Source organism: Chelonoidis abingdonii, chromosome 2 (genome assembly GCF_003597395.2).
Source record: "Chelonoidis abingdonii isolate Lonesome George chromosome 2, CheloAbing_2.0, whole genome shotgun sequence".
NCBI lineage: Eukaryota > Metazoa > Chordata > Testudines > Testudinidae > Chelonoidis > Chelonoidis abingdonii.
The window spans coordinates 268,228,395-268,243,152 of record NC_133770.1 but is presented as its reverse complement, the minus strand read 5'-3'; the positions used below and the strand labels follow the sequence as shown (position 1 = coordinate 268,243,152).

The following is a 14,758-nucleotide window of genomic DNA, read 5'->3' as shown; positions in this document are numbered from 1 at the left end:
TTCCCGAAGGCTTTTCATGGTCCCTGCCAGGAAATTAGTTCCTGAATCTGTAAGGATGACAGAGGGCCAACCTACCCTGGAAAAAATGTCTGTTAGTGCCTGACACATACTTTTAACCCTCGTGTTGATGAGAACTACTGCTTCCAGCCACCAGGTGGCAAAATCCATGAAAGTCAGTATGTACTGCTTTCCTCTGGGTGTCTTTTTTGGAAAAGGATCCAGAATATCCAGTGCTACTCGCTGAAATGGAACCTCAATTATGGCAAGTGGCTGGAGAGGGGCTTTGACCTGGTCTTAGGGTTTTCCCACTCTTTGACACACTTCACAAGACCAGACATAGGTAGAAATATCCTTCCCATTCCTTCCCATTCCCTCCCAGTGGAAGGACTTCCCCAAATGGTCTTTGGTCCTGTTCACCCCAGCATGGCCACTTTATCTGGTACTTTGTTGGAACTACCAACTGTCCTTGAGGATGCCAGTCTTCCTGGAGCCCACCAGAAAGAATTTCATTGTATAAAAGTCCTCTTTCCACAACAAACTGGGATCGATTAGAAGAGCTGAGAGGCAGTGGGTTGCTCCGTGCCACCATCCAAGGTCCCTGGAGGCTTTCATCTGCTTCCTGTTTGGCCTGGAACTGTTCCCTTGATGCTTGAGACATCAGTTCCTCACTGGATTGGGGACTTGGGCTTGATCCCTCTGGAAACGATGTAGGTGATGGAGCTGTTTCCGTTGACTGTGAACCGCTCTTTGCTGGTGCACTATGTTGTATTTCAGGCTCTGGCTGAGCCTCTTGCGTAGGTTTATTTGCTGCTGTCAGTGCAGGCTTAGTGGTGTCCTCTGGCATTGGAGCTGTAGATCGGGTTGCAAGCGCTGGATTCAGTGCTGGCAATGGTTCTGGTGCTGGTTGCTCTGCCAGTTCCTGTTCTGGGACTGGCTCTGGCTGGGTATCTGTGATTGGTTCTACTACTGCTGTCACAGATATTGGCACGGAGTCCGGTTCTATCACCTCTATCTGGGTCTCTGGTAACACAGACGGGGCCCTGGTAGAAGGCTCAGGAACAGAGCTAGGTGTGAAGGCTTGCTTAGCCTCGCTGTGGGAGACCAATCCCACTTGCTTGGCTAGTTTCAGATGGTTGGCCAAGTCTTCCCCCAGCAGCATGGGAATGGGATAATCATCATAGACTGCAAAAGTCCATATTCCTCACCAGCCCTTGTATTGGACAGGTAACTTGGCTGTAGGCGAGTCAAAAGAAGTTGACTTGAAGGGTTGAATCATCACTTGTACCTCTGGGTTGATTAAATTGAGGTCCACTAAGGATTGGTGGATAGCTGACACTTGGGCTCCAGTGTCCCTCCACACTGTAAACTTCCTCCCGCCCACACTCACAGTTTCCCTTTGCTCTGAGGGTATCTGGGAGGCATCTGGGCCTGAGGACTTTCGATGGGACCCTGGTGCAATGAACTGTACTCTATTGGGGTTCTTCGGACAGTTGGACTTTACATGCCCCAGCTCGTTACCTTTAAAACATCGACCAGCTGACTGGTCAGCGGGGTAAGGTGGATTGCTGAAGAATGATGTGGTGGGACAGTAAGATGTCTGGGGTTTTCCTTGGGGTGTAGGTGGAGCCTTGGGCTGCCCCCGGTGGTATGGTGTGGTCTCGGGGTGTCCCTTCTGGTATCTGCCCAAACTGCGACCAGGGTTGTTCCTCTCTGCTACCTCCACCCATTTTGTTCCAATTTTCCCCGCCTCTCTGGCAGTCTGGGACTGCTCATATTGATCAGCATAAGAAGCAAGACTTACTGCTGAGTCCATTTTCTTAACCCATAACCACTGTTTTACATCATCATTGGTCATAGTCAGGAACTGCTCCTGTACAACCAAATTATACACTCCTTCAGAGCTAATTACATCCCTTCCTTTGACTCATTTATCTAACAGATCCTTCACTTGGTTTACATAAGACACATCAGACCCTTTAAGAGAGTGGCTGGACTAAGAAAATTTTACTCTGTATGTTTCAGGGGTAATCTGAAATAGTTTTAAAACCAAATCCTTAAATTTACCATAGTCAAAAGCATCATCAATAGGCATCTTACTGAATATATCCAGAGCTCTTCCAGTCAATTTTGCTACCAAATGTGGTTATCCTGTGCTCATCAGGGATAGCATGGAGGGTGCACAGTCTCTCAAAGGTGATGAAATATTCAGCAATATCACTGGATTCATCATACTGCGGACACAGTCACTCCTATTTTGGGGGAAGTGGAGCCAGCTCCTGAAGGGTTCTGTCTTTTCAATTTCATAACAGTGAGGTCATGCTTCCTCTCTCTTTCCCTCTCCTCCTGTCCATGCTTCTGGTCCTCCATAGCTCTCTTGAGGGCAGCCTCCTCTCTGGCTGTTTGTGCCTCCAACTCCAAGCGCCTTAAGGCCATCTGTCTATCACGTTTGTTTGGTCTCTCTTCAGCTTTGAATCTGGCTAATTCTAATTTCTTTTGGACTTCACTATCTGTCATCCTAGCCTTCCTATGCTTAACCTAGCCTAACCTGAGAGATAGAAAGAAAAAAGAAAATAACACTTGTGAATTCTCCTGCAGAAAGTTAACTACCCTGCCGTTAGGCAGAGAAAAAAACTCCAGGTGCTCTCAGCTTCAAAAAAAAAAAAAAATGCAGTCTTGTCATCCTTGTTTACTTTACGCAGTGTCCATCTGCTGAGACAAAATGCAAGCCCTGAGGTATTACAAAAAGATCACTGTCAGAGTAGAGGCACTATATCTGTGAGAAATGCTTCACATAGTTTCCAATATCACAAACTCCTCCTGTTTCTATTTAAATCCCTGTAGCTCTCTCCTCTGGAAGTTAGTCAGTCTAGGATATTCATTCATCAGGAGGTTACCACAAGAGATAGAGAAGCAGCAGCAGCAGACAGCAACATGCATCCAGAAGAAAGCCAAAAAGCTACACCTGCAAAAAAGGCTGTCAAAAAGATCCGAACTGCCAGCCTAGTAATCAGCTTGGCACGAGGCTGGCAACAGTGGGCAAGTGACCACAACACAAAGCAAGCCCAAGAGCCCCCAGGATGGATGCCCAATGTAGAAGAACCACCAGCCGAGCCACGAAAAGAAAGGCTATTATCAAAATGGCCAGTTTCTACTAAGACCGACCAAGAAAAGAGTAAGGAAAAATCCTCAGGGAAGGAGGCAGTGGCTAAAAGGGATATAGAAAGAGATTCAAGTGAATCTGATGAACCTCTCAGAAAGCTTAACATTAAAAGCAAAGAGGTGACCAAAACCATTGTAAGTAAAGTCTATGAAAGAGGAAATGACATTAGCCTCCTCAGTGATAGATACGAGAAGGATAATGGGAGCCCAGAGATCTGCAGGTGCAAGGAGGAGTCAAGTAATTTTGACAAAATCCTTGGTGACAAAATGTCTCCTACAAGGCGGAGGAAGTGCTCAAATCTGGTGACAGAGCTAACCAAGGGTTGGAAACAGATGGAACAAGAGGATAAAGTCCCAGAGTTGGAGCTACATAAATGTCGCAGTGACAGCCTGGATACGGAGGACAGTGGTTATGGGGGCGAGGCAGAAGGCAGACTCCAGCAAGTAGACGCTGACCACATTATGAGGATTAAACGACCCATGCCATCACTGTAAGTGAACAAACATTTTATTAGAGTGCACCAAAATGGTTGTTAGTCCCTGAGGGTTTCCAGGAGGGAGAAAAGAAAATGGGAAGCCAAATTTTTAGTAGCTGGATAAGGGCCAAAGGGAGACTATCGAGTTTTAAGAAAAGGCAGCCCCCCATTTCCACCCCTGATTTGATAACTTCATACTCACAAAGGTAATACCATGAGACTTAGATCCTTACTCGCACAGCATGAGCAAAATACTCATATTGATTATTGTGATAAACAGTTCAGTCATAGGCTGAAACATATCTACATAAATCATGTGATAAAAAAGTTTGAATCTTGAATAGACTGCTAAAAATTGAACTCACCCTGTGGATAAAGATCAACAGAGAAATTGGCTAAATTCATTGAATTAATTATTTGCGATGAACAGTGTTCCAAACTTTAATAGAAATAAACAAGGAAAAGATTGGAAGGGTCAAGGTCTACCAAAGTTCGCCTTCTAACCTCCAATCACAGGACATTTATAATTTGGAATACACCCACTTGAGTCTAACAGATGATTGATGTTAGAAGGAAAGACATGACTAGGACAGTATTTTAAAATGTAGACTCCTTGATGCAGAGTTGTACACACTTGCAACCATTCACATGTTAATTTTTCCAGCACTGACACATATCATGCACCTGATCGCAAGGTACAGCAACCTTTCAGAAGTGGGGTGCCGAGTCTTCATTTATTCACTCTAATTTAAGGTTTCGCGTGCCAGTAATACATTTTAATGTTTTCAGAAGGTCTCTTTCTATAAAGTCTATAATATATAACTAAACTAATGTTGTATGTAAAGTAAATAAGGTTTTTAAAATGTTTAAAAAGTTTCATTTAAAATTAAATTAAAATGCAGAGCCCCCCAGACCAATGGCCACGACCTGGGCAGTGATAGTGCCACTGAAAATCAGCTCGCGTGCGCCTTTGGCACGCGTGCCATAGGTTGCCTACCCCTGGTATATCGCCTGCATGCATGCGTTTGTGCATATTTTTAGCACAATCATTTTGGATGCAAACCTGTATGCACAAAAATGGAGGCTGAGTTGAGACTCCTTTGACACTGAGATTTGACTCCCACTCTCTTGCATATAAGCTCACACACAATGAGGAAAAGATTTGGGGGTCATGGTGGCTGGAAGCTGAAGCTAGACAAATTCACACTGGAAATAAGGCATTCATTTTTAACAGTGATGGTAATTAACCACTGGAACAATTTACCAAAGATGATGGTGGATTCTCCATCCCTGACAATTTTTCATTCAAAACTGGATGTTTTTCTAACAGATCTGCTCTAGGAATTATATAGGGGAAATTCTATGGCCTGTGTTATAGATGGATGATTACAATGGTCCCTTTGGGTCTAGGAATCTATGAAAAATGCTAAATTACAGTCATTAAAGAAAACAATTCAACCCTGTGCGTGTAAGTAAAAATCACCATAGTTAAGACTGACCACTTCTTTGGCTCCTTTAGGCATAAATGCTTTGGCTGAATAGGGATGGGCTTAAACTCATGCTTAAAGTTAAGCATGTGCTTAAGTGTTTTACTGAATTTGAACCTACATAAATTTCTGGATTCTGCTCACAAAGTAGGTAAATACAAAATAAACCATCTGAGACAAACAAATGTACAAAACGTTACATTTGCTGCAAACATCTGTTCTATATCATATAACTCAGATATGGAACTGGTCTGATTATTTAGTTAGTCAAGAAAGACACTATACTTGGGTATCATTTCTCTACAGAATTTAACACCAAGTGTGAATTGTCAAGTGTGAAATCCCTGGCATGTCAGAAAAATCACTATAATCAAATCTTACAAAATAATGTTTTATCCTTCAGAAACAATCTGATGCATAGGCGGTTCCCTTATGTCTGCAACATGGTGTGAGGAAAACAGAAAGAGCACAATCTGTTATTTAGGTTAAGAATTGCAGCGTATTTAACTTTCATTTTAAATATACGTAGAAAAAATTATTATGAAAAACATACCTCTCCTACAATGAATTAAACAGCAAGTCTAAATCTTAGCATCAAACTGAACTTTATGTAATATTTCCTTGTAAGGGTTCCTGTCTGAAGATTACAAACAAAAATTGTATGTTAATTTTTGTCTCCACGTTACCAAAATAATCAGGGGATTCAAATCCAGATATTGCAATCGGTGGAGAACTCTCATTCATTTCAATACAAACAGGATTTGGCCTACAGAGGTAGCTCCAAGAGGAATAGGCATGCCCTGATGTCAAACAGCTCCTCACAAGGTCTCCCACGTAGCAAACTTTGCTGAAAAAGGCTGCAAACAGTTGGGCTGTAGCTTAGTCACTTTGATTTCAGGAAAACAAATTATCCATACACCAGAGACTGCACGAGGGAAATTGATTTTATGTATTTAAAAGTGTACTTCCTACAAAGTAAAAGGCGAAAGATTTATATGAACTGAAGAGAAAGCAGAGTACCTACTACTGTAAACATTTGCCTTACCTGAAGAGCACTGCATATAGACATAACGCAAGCTAGACTTGTTTGCAAACCTTAAAAAGAAAAAAATTAACAGAGGTGTATAAGCCTCCTTGCCGCCTGTAGGATAGCAATAGAAACTACCTGGAAAAATTTCCTAGATCAGTGGTACTCAGACCTCAGTGGTTGAGGAGCCAAATTAGCGAACAACATGACCCAAAGAGCCACAGTAGTGTGAATTCATTGTTTCATTTACTCTCTCGCTCTCATTCATATATATATATATAATGCCCATGGATCAGTCATTTTGCTGTGAGATATTCTCTCTCTCTCTCGCTATACACGCACACACACACACATATATATGAATGAGAGCGAGTAAATATATGCGTGTGTGTGTGTGGAGAGAGAGAGAGAGAGAATATCTCACAGCAAAATGACTGATCCATGGGCAGCAGGTATAATAGGCCAGGGTGCCATGGCTGCTGGACTCCCAGTTGGGGGTTTTGGGGGGGAAGTTTTATTGTGCCCCATGCAGGTTCCAGGGCGGCTGAGGAGGAAGTATGCGTTATTCAGCTTCCCGAATTCATCAGTAATCTCCCTGGAGTCTGAGTAGAAGCTGAGTAGCAAATACCACCTCCTCAGCCACCCCGGAACCTACATGGGACATATCAAAAGTTTCTTCCAGACCTGAGAGACACTTTTCCCCGTACGGCTTGGGGTCTGAAGAGGGAAGGGAAGGAGAGGCGTGGAGTGGCTGCAGCTGGCCTGGGACTCCTCTAGGCAGGAATGGGGGCGGGGGCTTGGGGCTTTGGACAGCCCCGGGGGTATGGGGTCTCGGTGGTCCAGCTGCAGGAGCGGAGGCATACGGGCGGAAGGGATGGAGCTGGGCTAGCCTCCCCAAAGGGGGGATCCACCCACTGCCCATGTCCTGATCAAGTATTATCATCCCATCAACTAGATTTGGTTACTAACATAGTAAAAGCATCCTGATTGGTTAATAATTAAAATCACACAGGGGTTTAATATCATGTGCTGTGAAGAGTTGCACGAGATTCATTGAAGAGCCACTTGTGGCTCACAAGCCTCAGTCTGAGTATCACTGGCCTAGATTATTCAGGATTCCTGGAGTATTTTTTAGCTTCAGCTTATTTTTTACATCACTTTCAAAGTCAGCATCTAAGGCTGGGATTTGCAAGAGAGCCTGCAGGATTCAGGGTAGAATTTTCCAAAGTGTACAACTCAGGAGCCTAAGTCCCATTGAAAGTCATGGGACTTAGACCCCTAAGTGAGTTGGGCACTTTTGCAACATTAACCTTTAGGTACCCAAATCCATTAAATGTCCCATGGTAGTTGGGCACTGAACTCCCTGAAGCCTCTTTGAAAATCCCAGCCTAAGAATTTAGGCCCAGATTTGTAAAGCTATTGATGCATTGCTAAATGTAGCATGCTAATGTCCAACTGATTTAGGAACCTAAAGCTCATTTTCAAAAGGAATTTCATGATTTAGGAGCCAAAATCCCATTGATGGTCAGTAGGATTTAGGTTCCTAAGTGCCTAAGTCCATTCTGAAAATATTTAGGCTCTTAAATCAGTTTGGGGTTCAGCATTGCAGTGCCTCGCTATTTATTCAATAGGACAAACTCTGCCCCTTCTATTGGAAGAATGTTCATAGATTCATAGCCTCTAAGGCCAGAAGGGACTACTGTGATTATACAATGAGGGAGAAAATCCATGAGTGGATCCTTGTAGGAGTTTTCCTCCTGTTGCAGGTTTCACTGAGTAAGGGAGCCAGCTGGCCCCGTATTTCCCTTTCCTATCAGGAGCCATGTCTCCACTGTCTCGCATCATGTGCTGTCATCTACACCTGTGCCAAGTAAGAGCAGACTGAGTGCAAAACCTATCAAATCAGAATAGCAGGATTTTACACCCACTTTAAACACACTTAGCCTGGATGTAAAAAAGCTCCACCAAGCACCAGGCCTGTGGAGAATCAGGGCCAGCGTGTTCATACTGTATCCGAATCACCATATCAGAAATGAGAGCCCTGGCAGTAGAGCTGGAGGAATAATGCCAAAACAGATATATCAATCTATCTGCAAACAAACAGATGGACTCTGCTCCACTGCTATCCCTGGGGTCACATCATTAGTTATCTATAAACATCAGCAGCTATTCACAGAAAGTGTTCATATTTCACAAATTTTAGCACAAACAGAGCTCTGAAAATTCAAACCAGAAGGGTCTTATTTACTGTTCATCTTTCTTCTGTTTCAGTCATCCAATCAGGGGACAGACCAATATCATGTTATACAGATGACTAATTGCATCCCACAAATAATGAATGGCTAATAGCCAATATGAAAGAGTTCTCAAATAGAGGCTGAGAACTGACCACCCATAGTAATTAGATAATACAAATAAAGTGAATTGTGCAGCCTGAGAAATCAGGATCAGTATGTTGGCAATTCACAAACTGGGTGGAAAGAGAATAAATTTGCAAGGGATGTTATCTGCAACTAATAATGTGACCAGCTCTACCTGGAACCAACCCAAATTAAATTGCACTGCTCACTAAAAATAAAATGTAACTAGCAAGGAAGTAACTATCTTTCTACTGGGGTTGCCTTAGTTTCTCGAATATCTTATATGTCAAATCTTAGTGCAGTTACCTGGGAGAACAGAAGATTAACCATACTGAGGGTAAAATAATACCTTTTATATTACTTACAGCTGTCTTACTGAAATCTGCTTGGAAAGAATAATTTTTTGCATATATAGTGCGATTTTATATATTTTTTAAAACAGTCACATATATTTCACTTTAAATTTATATTCTCAGAACATATAAAACCTGATATTTTTGTTAATCATTCAGTTTTGCTTTAACAACCACAAACTTACTTTTTGGTTTTGTTTGGTTTTAAATAAGGCAGTCTTCTGTTTCCCCTCAAGGTTTCAGTGAGAACACACAGTCCCAGTAATTATTTCTCACATCAGCACCCACATCCACGCCAGCTGTAACTCTAGCTGGAATCAGACTGCATGCAAACTGCATGCAAATTCGACATTCTGGGATGATAATATTTAGTTTGTACCTAGAAACAAAACTGGTGGTGCATGAGTAATGAAAACTGCCACACAGAAGAAAAGAGCATGGAAGTTCTCATGCATTAAGCACCCAAAGAAACAATGGAAATTGACAGCACAGATCATGCAAAGGACAATGTCCCCTTAGAAATACAGAATGCATTCTTGCAAAAATGCATTATTATTATTATGATTATTATTATTACTCATAACGTGGTAGTGTCCTGAGTCCCAGTTTGGATCAGGAATCCATTGTGATAGGAGCTGTACAAACACAGAAGATTACATGTTTTCTGCCTCAAGCAGAGAGAGGGCGAGACTAATCTGAAAAAATAAACTGGAAGTCAGTTTATTTACTAGTTAACACCACAAGAAAGTAGACAGTGAGGCAAAACAGAAATGTGAAAAGCAGGAAGGGTTTAAACTGTATGATGCATGTATTAGAGGCAAAGTGAGAATTAGATTATCCCTAGCCACGTAGGGTTTGAAGGTAAAAAGTAAATGTGAAATAAAGTGGTGCTAATCTAGGCAGCTAGGGAGAAGATTAGAATGGAAAGGCGATAACAGTATTTGGTTAGAAAGGATGATTAAAGAGCTACATGGGAACAGAAAATGTAGGAGACAAAGTAAATAAAAGAATGATCAGAGAATGCAGTTCAACTATGCTGCCTCCTTCACTTCTCCTGATCCCAGGAAATTCCTGCTACAGGAGTTTTGCTGAGTTCCACAGGGAGTAGGAAGGAAGCAAGCTAAGCATATGAGTAAGGGACAACCACTTTCAGGGTATGTTTACACAGCAAAGAAAACCCACTGGCTCGTGGGGCTCAGGCTGTTTCATTGCTGTATAGACTTCTAGGCTCAAGCTGGAGCCCGGGCTCTGGAACTCTGAGGTGGGAGGTTCCCAGAGCTCAGGCGCCAGCCCAGGCCTGGAAGTCTATGCAGCAATGAAACAGCCCTGCAGCCTGAGCCCTGTGAACCCAAGCCCGAGTCGTCTGGCATGGTCAGCTGTGGGTGTCTAGTTGCTGTACAGACACACCCTCTATGGCATTTACCCTTTAGCCCCACTGAAACCATCAGTATAAATTACTTTAGACTCAGTCAGCATTAACTTACCTCAGTTTTCCCTCCACAACATACCTTCTTTACTGAGTTGGGGAAGTGGCCAGCCAAGGAACCCGATGGGGGCCAGGGCTGGGCAGGATGCTGTGTAAAGGGTTAGGGCCCTTTGTGGATCTTCTGAGATCTGCAAGTTTCAGAAACCAAATTCCCTGCACGTTTTATGTGGGGGACTCACCTCCAAACAGGACAACAGAACAATAACTCAGAGTCAAAAGCTCACCAATTTCTCTCTGCTGACCTGACAAGCTGCACAGCTGGTTTGCTGATAGTACTGCAATGTAATATTGTAACACTCTTCTTCCAGACCTTCATCTTACACACACATACACACAAAATATTCCATGATTGCAAAACAGAGGGAAGCAAAAAGTGCTTTACATCATTATGGCCACGACTGTCCTGTGCTTTACACCACATCACTGGTGCAACTGACTTTAAAAAATCAACCTAACTGGCCCAGGGAGATCAGGTGTCCTCCAGTGGCATAGAAGTGAGATAGGGGCTTTTACACCAATCATCCTTTCTCTCCACTACCAGCAGAACAGGGACAGGGGTATGGCTGAAGAGAAGCACTTGTGGCTGGGATACTTGGTTGCATTGTGGTCCCATTGGGCCGTTGCAGCCTGGTAGGTTAAAGCTGCCCTCAGAGTAGTAACAGCATCAAGAATTTAAACCATTTTGCACATTTGTCCTGATTTGCACACTGCAATATAACTGCATCTCACGATGTGGCCCAATACCTATGAATGACATTGTAGCCATGGATGTTTTCAGCAGGCTCAAGGTTGAATGGGATTAGAGTGTAGTCAGGACAACACCTTCCTGCCCTTTGGGCCTTTGAAAATCTTTAAATGAGCTAAAAATGTTGGGTCACATGCTTTATTTGGGGCTTACACCAATGAAAAGTAAGTATTTTCCTATTGTATGGGATAGTATTTGTCTAATACTTATGCACCCTGTTATATTAGTTAAATCAAAATGGGCTGAAAGGCACAGATTTTCAGACATTGGCCCCATTCTTTCAATCATGAATAGTGGGGGGTGCAATATTTGCACTTGAATTAAATTTGAAGTGCCAATAATTGCACTTCAATTTCTAGGCCTCTGATGGACTGACAGAAACAAGAAGGATAGCTAACTGAGCAAGTAAATTGTGGGTGCAAAAGCGTGAATGTAATTACCTCTCCAGAGTGGATTAACGCTGGGCAGAAAATGTGGCTAACAAAATTGAGATCCAGTGTATAAGTTGATGTCTTACGCAAGATCAGCCTGGCAATGAATGGTGTGGCTTTTAAATACACAATTGATACACTGAATATGCCTATACTGAAGAACTAATCTTAGAATTAGTAAAAATATGCCACCTAGTGGTTAGTACTCTGGACTGGAAAAAGTTGAGTTTTAAAAAAGAAAACAGTATAAATGAGCCCCTAAAAGTGGTGAAATGAAAAAAAAAAAATCAAGCCCTATCTTTGTTTCTTTTAGTGCAAGCAGGTTTACAGAAGAACTAAGCAGCAAGGCCCACAGGAAATACAGTCCCGTTAATGCTCTGAAGGGCAGATGGCAGCAATGGGCAGACCAGCATGTGATAACGCAGAAGCTAAATCCCTTCAGTGAGGAATTTGACTACCAACTGGCCCAGTCGACACGCCTGCACAAAGGAGATAAGGGCTATGGTCGTCCTAAAGAGGGAACTAAAACTGCTGAAAGGGCCAGGAGAGCAGAGAGTCACATTCACCGGGAGATAAGAGATATGTGCTTTATCATTGCAACAATGGCTCGGCTGAGGCATGATGGCAAGATCCAAGTTACCTTTGGGGAACTCTTTGACAGATATGTCCATATTTCAGACAAGGTTGTTGGGATTCTCATGAGAGCTAGGAAACATGGGCTGGTGGACTTTGAGGGAGAAATGCTATGGCAAGGCAGGGATGATCATGTCATAATCACTTTATTGAAATAAATGTATTTTAAGTTTATCATAATGGATGGTTGTACATCAAATTTTTCCATTGCTGCCAGTTACCGCACCATTAAATAGTCAACGTTTTGAATACAGGAATTCACCATGCAGTTGGAAAGATACTTAACATTAATTCTAGGGAGTCAGATGTTTTATAATTACTCCTGTGGTACCAATCATCCTTTTTCTATCCCCTTTGTATTATGCCATTTACCAACAGAGTTTGCAGCATTATAAAGTTATTTACCACTCAGACAAGGATGGATGTGGAAGAACTGAAGTGAATATATGTATTGAATGCACCAAAGTAAATGTAAAAGCATAATGGCAGCAGAGACAACTCCACTTCAATCCCAACCCTGAGTTGCTTTCACATACATGACTTCCTCCACCCTAAATTAACTTAGATGGGATTTTTGGAGTTATAAAGTGGGTTGGATCAGGAACCAACTGAGAATAAGAACTTGAATGCGCAATCTATTAAAATGACCCTTCAGTCTTGTCCTACATTTCATAATTAAGTCACTAAAAATCTATCTAAGGGCATACAAATAGAATTTGAATGTACATTCATCTGCATTTACAACTAAGGCATAGAATATACCACAGTTATTCCCTATTCTAAGTATAGCAAAATACTACTGCAGACACTACGCTGTAGTAACTAAATGACAAATGTTGATGTTTTAATGGTGAGCACTGTATCTGTGATGTTTTCCCTTATATTTCATACATAAAGTAAAATAAAACTTGCACAAAGAGGGCTTTATATTTAAGACCAAGAAACGGATGGAATGGTGGCATACATCCCCTAAAGAAAAATACTGAACACAAGGCAAGACTTGAATGCACAGAGGATATGGAAGTTCATGAAAATTACTGCATATTAGTATATAGAAATGATTTCCTATTCAATACATCTATAGCAATAAAGGGAAATTTAACATACAGCACATATCCTCTACTTGTTCCTGAAATTAAGTGTATGGTGCTAGACACTTATACATTTTCTGTAATGCAGCTGTTTACAAGATCAAGATGCAGGAATAGCAATAATAGGGGCATTTTCCAGTAGACAGAGCCTACTTCCGTGAGTGAGGAATACATGAGCAATATTTTTCCTAATTAAATAAACAGAATACATCCTCTGTGTATTCAGAAAGCCGGTGTTTCATAAGATGTTCTACAGCAGGGGTTGGCAATCTTTCAGAAGTGGTGTGCTGAGTCTTCATTTATTCACTCTGATTTAAGGGTTTGTGTGCCAGTCATACATTTTAAGGTTTTTAGAAGGTCTCTTTCTATAAATCTATAATATACAACTAAACTATTGTCTTATGTAAAGTAAAAATAAGGGTTTTAAAATGTTTAAGAAGCTTCATTTACAATTAAATTAAAATGCAGAGCCTCCCGGACCGGTGGCCAGGACTCGGGCAGTGTGAGTGCCACTGAAAATCAGCTCACATGCCACCTTCAGTATGCGTGCCATAGGTTGCCTACCCCTGTTCTACAGAATATGGGCCTAACTCTACAATCCTATTCATGTTAGGTTGTTCCAATGAAGTCAATGGCACAATTTCAGTCCAAGCAACGTTCAATGTGGGTAAAGGTTGCAGAATTCAGCAATGTAAGTTTTAAAGAAAAGTTTAAAGTGGTGTTTCTATATTATGTACCTTACTTCTATGCTGTACTATAATATAGATTTCTATATTGTGTATAACGCATACTGGATTATAAAGACAACAGCTTCTCAAGACTATTACTTTGTAAATTTCACACAGTATATACTATTGCCAGAATAAAATATTCATTTAGGAGGAAAAAAAAGTTTGGGCAAACAATTTACATACAGTTAAAAATGAGAACCCAAATTATTTCCTTTGATAAGTTTCTTTCAAACTGAAAGATCAAACATCTTCTTGAAGAAGAAAAGGGTATCCGTACATTTTGCCTCAATGTTGTAAACCAAGAACTGTTAATTTAGCATTAAAACACAAATACTCCAGTTTGAACTTCCTGGTAGGCATTTTTTTGTAAGCAAATAAAACAGACCTCAAATTTTTTTTTTTTTTACAGGCAAATACTTCAAGAACCAAATAATATGCTCCTACAGTACATCTTGTTCTAAAACAATATTAACATTGTAAGCAGGGTAACTGATCGTGAAGTTAGCCAAGATAAAACATATTACATTGCAGGTCAGATCCAATAGCCTTTTTGGTGACAATGCAACTACTCATGCAAATAAGAGCTGCAGGACCAGGCTCTAATTTGCAGATAAATATTGTGATATGAAATGCTGTATGTATTACCCTCCGTGGTTCTTCATATGAATACCTCTATACCTATTTAATTATTAAGTCATTTGCCTGTTGTCCTTTAAAAGACTGTCAAAGTACAATACCTGAACGACAAATAAAATACAGATTTGAGTACCATGCTTGCT

The 14,758-nt window shown here is 41.4% G+C and overlaps 1 protein-coding gene across 1 annotated transcript; it reads left to right on the top strand.

Annotated features, from left to right (window-relative positions):
- Window positions 1-2,875: 2,875 nt before the first annotated feature.
- On the top strand, window positions 2,876-12,315 carry ABRA (actin binding Rho activating protein). Its single transcript, XM_032781852.1, has 2 exons — window positions 2,876-3,650; window positions 11,838-12,315. The coding sequence occupies exons 1-2, from the start codon at window positions 2,932-2,934 to the stop codon at window positions 12,313-12,315; spliced, it is 1,197 nt and encodes a 398-aa protein (XP_032637743.1). The 5' UTR covers window positions 2,876-2,931.
- The last annotated feature ends 2,443 nt before the right edge of the window (window positions 12,316-14,758 follow it).

Coding starts and splice junctions, on each gene's coding strand:
- ABRA (XM_032781852.1), top strand. CDS start 2,932: ATGCATCCAGAAGAAAGCCAAAAAGCTACACCTGCAAAAAAGGCTGTC. Junction 3,651..11,837: donor AAACGACCCATGCCATCACT/GTAAGTGAACAA, acceptor TGTTTCTTTTAG/TGCAAGCAGGTTTACAGAAG.